This window comes from Siphateles boraxobius, unplaced genomic scaffold, assembly GCF_051911475.1.
Source record: "Siphateles boraxobius isolate OS27281-9 unplaced genomic scaffold, OSU_SipBor_1 41, whole genome shotgun sequence".
Classification (NCBI taxonomy): domain Eukaryota; kingdom Metazoa; phylum Chordata; class Actinopteri; order Cypriniformes; family Leuciscidae; genus Siphateles; species Siphateles boraxobius.
In genome coordinates this window covers 35,990,056-35,996,058 of record NW_027509042.1, presented here as the reverse complement: position 1 = coordinate 35,996,058, position 6,003 = coordinate 35,990,056, and the positions used below count along the sequence as shown (strand labels likewise).

The following is a 6,003-nucleotide window of genomic DNA, read 5'->3' as shown; positions in this document are numbered from 1 at the left end:
ATTTTCATTATATCCTAGGAATTTATAAATGAATTTCACGGTATATAGTCTAAAGTATGAAAGAAATGTATATGTACATTTTTAGAATAACAAATTTTTACATTAAACACAACAATACGCCATCGCATTCGCGACTCTCCTATGATTAAAGGCGACACTTCCGGTTTTCTTCCCACCGGAGCCTCGCTTTCGATTTCAAAATAACGGCTGCGTGAAATCAGCGTATTGTGAAGCGTTACCCATGCAACAAGCCTATAGCATTTTTCACTGTAAAAAGGGATAACCTGCAATTGTTACATTAAAGAGCTATTTCTGCCTGATCTTACCCTTACATTTAGTTTTTTTGGTGTAACCTAATTTATGTAGTTTAGTTCAGTAATGTTAAAGACCCCCTGTGGTAAAAATCTAGCTTTTAAATGTTGTTTATATGTCTATGTGGTGTTTTTAATATGCTTTAAGACAAACCATGTTAAAATTCATAAGTCACCTTTATTTATATAGCGCTTTTACAATACAAATTGTTTCAAAGCAGCTTTACAGAGATAACAGGAAAGTAAAGTTGTAATTGTATTGTTAAATTCAAAATTAAATGTTAAATGTCCCCAACTAAGCAAGCCAAAAGCCAATGGCGAATGAAGGCGAAAAAAAAAAAAGGCGACAGTGGCAAGGAACCAAAACTCCATCAGGTGACAGAATGGAGAAAAAAACCTTGGGAGAACCCAGGCTCAGTCGGGGGGCCAGTCCTCCTTTGGCCAACAAACGAACATTGTATGATTATGATTTAGGCGGCATAATAGGTCAGAAGTCAGATTGGATCAGAACTTTCACAATATTTATCCAGTTCATCTGGTTAGGGGTCGGAGTCATCACGCCGGTATGGAGATGAGTTTGTTGAGGTGTCCATGAGGCCTTCACAGTGTTGATGAGGCTGGCACTTCAGGGATGCGTTGTCGTCGTGTCCATGTGATGGTCCTTCCTCAGATCTAGATATGGCCTGGATCCGGCGGTTTGCGGTAAACCTCGGGATAAACAGAGAGACTAATATTAGCGTAGACGCCATCCTTCTTATGATGTACAAAGTACATCAGGATTTATGGGAAGTGTTACCGGTTCCGGCTGATCTAAACTATGCAGCCTAACATTGAATTATAGCAATCTATAATGTGTTATGTGTATGCTAAGCCAAAGAGATGTGTTTTTACTCTAGATTTGAACTGACAGACTGTGTCTGCTTCCCGGACAATGTTAGGAAGATTGTTCCAAAGTTTTGGTGCCAAGTAGGAAAAGGATCTACCGCCAGCAGTTGATTTTGATATTCTAGGTATTATCAACTGGCCAGAATTTTGAGATCGCAATAGACGTGAAGGACTACAATGGGTTAAGAGCTCGCTCAAGTACCGCGGAGCTAAACCATTTAGTGCTTTGTAAGTAATCAGCAATATTTTAAAATGTATACAATGTTTAATAGGGAGCCAATGCAGTGTTGACAGAACCGGGCTAATATGGTCATACTTCCTGGTTCTGGTAAGAACTCTAGCGGCTGCGTTTTGGACCAGCTGTAGTTTGTTTATTAAGCGTACAGGGCAACCTCCCAGTAGAGCATTACAATAATCTAGCCTTGAGGTCATGAACGCAAGAACTAATTGTTCCGCATTTGTCAATGAGAGCATATGACGTAATTTAGATATATTTTTAAGATGGAAAAATGCGCTTTTACAGATACTAGACACGTGACTTTCAAATGAGAGATTGGTATCAAAGAGCACACCCAGGTTCCTAACTGACGACGAAGACTTGACAGAGCAGCCATTAAGTGTTAAACAGTATTCTAGGTTATTGCGTGTGGAAGTTTTTTCAGAAACAAGAATCTCTGTTTTTTCAGAATTTAGTAGTAGGAAATTACTAGTCATCCAGTTTTTTATATTAGCTATGCATTTCGTTAATTTTGTGAATTGGTAAGTTTCGTTAGGTTTTGAGGAAATATAGAACTGAGTATCATCAGCATAACAGTGAAAACTAATTCCATGTTTCCTAATATCATCTCCTAACGGTAGCATGTACAGAGTGAAAAGCAGCGGTCCTAGTACTGAGCCTTGTGGTACGCCATACTGAACTTTTGACCGATAAGACATCTCTTCATTTACCGCTACAAACTGATAACGGTCAGATAAGTATGATTTAAACCATGCTAGTGCAATTCCACTAATGCCAACATAGTTTTCTAGTCTATTTAATAGAATGTTGTGGTCAATGGTGTCAAATGCGATCGGATGATAAAAGCAAATCATTTGTGACTTTAATGAGAGCTGTCTCAGTACTATGGTACGGTCTAAATCCGGACTGAAAATCCTTGCAGATAGCATTTCCTTCAAGAAAGGAACACAGTTGTGAGGATACTGCCTTTTCTAATATCTTTGACAGAAAAGGCAAATTCGAGATCGGCCTGTAATTGACTAATTCTGTATGATCAAGTTGCATTTTTTAAACAAGCGGTTTAATCATAGCCAGCTTAAAGGGTTTTGGTACGTATCCTAGAGACAAAGACAAGTCAACACCATTGACCAAGTCTTATTATAAGTCAACACCATTGCTGAGTATTTTCATCTATAAAACTGCAGTGAACCAAAGACAGTCTCAAAACACTGTTTGAAATCGGTGGTGTTTCTGACGTCACAAACTACCTTGTATGCAATCACGTCAACGTTTGATCATCAACAAGTGGATCTCTGAGCTGTTATGAGTCAGTGGAGGTGGGGCTAATTTGCATATTCATAGAAACTCATATACTAAATAAGGCAAGGGTGTAGAGTTACATTCTATTTTAAGGCATGAAGAAATTAAATATGTCACTTTGGTGATCAAAGATAAGTTTTAAAGGATCAAATTATTGACTACAGGGGGACTTTAAATAACATTTAAAAACAAATCTTTTAATTTAGATTTTACCACATGAAGCACATTTCTAGGCTACCATTTTTTTCACCCAGTATTAATTTCAATTTATTGTATTGTTTTATTCTTTCAAGTATTTTCAGGTACTAAGATAAGGATTATTATTAGTAGTAGTAGTAGTATAACACCATTGTGAGCAGAAAGCATCTTTCCCCATTGATGACCATTCAAAAATAACCAAGCATTTAAACTAAATACGTTTTCCAACCAACGTGTAAAAAACAACAACGTGTTTTAACCAAGTGCAGATTACCAAACATCCCAAAATGAACAGAGACAGACAAGCTTTATCATGATAAAAAGAACACAATCGATGTGAATGGTCTTATATTCTGTCTTTAATGGCATCAGATATTGATGACAGCATTTTAATACAGCAGAACTCTGTTCTAGACAGACATAATATATCTAAGAGGGCATCATAAAAGACACAAGGTCATTACCATAAAAATAAATAAATACAAATCAACATCAATCCAAAAATCTGAGCTCTTAAATAATGTTGTATAAGCATTCAATAATTGAATCAACATCAGTGTCAAAAACAGAATCAAAAACAACAGTGATATGCACATGACAAAAGAATAACCTTCAACAAAAAATTTGCATGACTGAAAAAGATTCACATTTCAGTCAATTTCATGAGTGCTTAGCACTGTACTCTCTCAATGTATCGAAATTCCATTTATGAATGTACCTCTTGTTAAAAACAAGTACAGCACAAAACGACAGCATCATCTATTAGAAAGATGTCATAAAGTTGTCAGAGTCATTGCTGCCAGCTGAACACAGTGATACACTGATCTCACTTTTTTGCCTTTATGATTTTCTACGTTGGCCCATTGAAGAAACTTGCCAGTAGTTAATTTCTTTTATTGAATAGGACATTGTTTTCTTGAAGAACAACCTCAGAGTTGAAGCAACTGAGAGGATGGACTGTGCATGATCAGTTTGGATAAACGTATGAGGTTTAAAAATGAACAACTCTAACCTGGTTTATTTCCCGAAAGTTCCTCCGCTGGTCAATGGGAGGAACAGGAAAATGACAATTGAAAATGGTGGCCTAAACATATAAACACAAGGCAAGAAGAGTCATGTGACTCTAAGCCATGAGACTGATAACTATTATGCTGCAGCAGGTGTAGCTTAACGTACTAAACACACAACAGTTTGCGATAGACAGTCAAGGCTACAGCATGAAATACAGCAAAAAGGACTAAACCCTCCATTATGCACTACAAAGGGCCAGGGTTACGAAATACATAGCGAAAATGACTAAATCCTTCATTGTGCAATACAGATGGCCAATATGATAAAATACAACATTACATCTAATACATTATGTGTTTGATGATATTGAGCTTATGAAAGAGAACTGATCAGATATGTAGTCTCTATCTACTGCATCTACCCAGTGCAGTCAAGTTCAAGTTCATGCTTGATATGTAAATGTGCGATAACTGTCGGAACAAATTGAAATTGAATTTGCGTGGTGCAGATTTACTGTAGCTTAGCTTGAATTTCTAATTTGCAGGGCTTGTGTAACATCATAAGAAATAATCTTTCTGTATTACACCCAAACAAGAGCCATTTCGTTAAGTCTCCACTTTTCCGAAAGTGCCATCGGGAGGTCTGTAATATTTAGGAAAGGCCTTCAGCTGTAGACAGTTAAAGGCATACTTGCGACATCCAATGTTCTTCGTGGTGTTCTCACGGCGGCAGCCCTCACTGGCAGGGGAATGGGGCAGGATTGAGTGTGTAAAAACAAGTAGAAAACAAACAGAACATGAAGCCATGTTTAGAAAAATCACAAGCAAAAATTATCACAGCCACAAAAGATGGCAGCAGACATTTCAGCAGTGTTAAGAGCATGAGTGTTATGGGCGAACAGAAAATGAGGGTGGCCACCATCAAAAAAGCAGCATAAACAAACCACGTCACAAAACAGTTCATACAAGCTGAAAATACTAATGCAACATCCCTCTGAGGATAAGAAAAGCGGGTCACTAAAAGTTCTTTAGGACTTTTTTTTAGGTAGCACATAGGAAGTCAATTCTCTGAAGCAAACTTGATGAAAATGTAAAAAAATCTTTAGGATCAGCATGCTACATTGGCTGTGTATTAAGGGTATGGTAAACAATTATTTATGGAAAATAATTACATTTGATCAGGGCGACTATAACACATCCCTCTTATTGTGATTCCAAAAATTCTGTTTCATAACCATCTTTTATATATACATAGAAATTGTTGCTACTTTCAAAAATGTGCTTACACATAAATATCTTAATGATATTCAAATTCATTCCTTTAAACTTCTTCAATGAGTCAACAGTTGCAATGTAAATGATATCAGTAAGCATGATATGGTACAATTTACTTCAAGTGCAGGGCTTTGGCATACTGTTTAATTAGAAATTAAATATAGGTGCAATCTGCCATTCTCATGTCGTTCCAAACCATTTGACGTACTGGGCCCTATTTTAACGATTTAAATTTTTGCTAGTTTAACAGACCAGCCAACCTGTACGCATTTTGCGTAGCGGGTACGCATTTTGACCTCAAAGTACGGTGGTACGATTTGTCACTCTAAACTACGCAAAAACCTGGTGACGCTTCTGTGCACACTCAGTCCTCAAGTCAAGCAACAGCAAAAGAAGCGGAGTTCGACCAATCATAGCGCTGGGTTCATTCCCCAAATAGCATGCGGGTATGGCAAGCCGGTTTAACTTTTATTCATTTCCAGGATATGAATTCTTGATATCAAAAATTCGATTTTAAATAGTTAAAATTATAGTTATTGAAATCAGGAATTAGATTTATACTAGCAACAATGGCAATTTTTGATATCAGAAATTACATTTCCACTAGTAACAATGCTAATTCTTGATATCAACAATTACATTTTTACTAGTTAAAATGCTCATTCTAGATATCAAGAATTGTATTTCAACTAGTAAAAACTATAATTCTTGATATCTGTTATTGTATTTTCAGTAGTGAAATGTCACCATAGGCTGCCATTCACAATCAATTGTTGATATCAATAAT

General features: G+C 36.6%; 1 protein-coding gene across 8 annotated transcripts in view; it reads right to left on the bottom strand.

Annotated features, from left to right (window-relative positions):
- Positions 1-3,272: 3,272 nt before the first annotated feature.
- inpp4ab (inositol polyphosphate-4-phosphatase type I Ab) overlaps positions 3,273-6,003 on the bottom strand; it is a 68,861-nt gene continuing 66,130 nt past the window's right edge. For all 8 annotated transcript variants that reach the window (XM_077199273.1, XM_077199267.1, XM_077199271.1 and 5 more), the window contains one exon: positions 3,273-4,680. In XM_077199273.1, the coding sequence (XP_077055388.1) occupies positions 4,548-4,680 (133 nt within the window). In that variant the 3' untranslated portion in view covers positions 3,273-4,547. The remainder of the gene's footprint in view (positions 4,681-6,003) is intronic.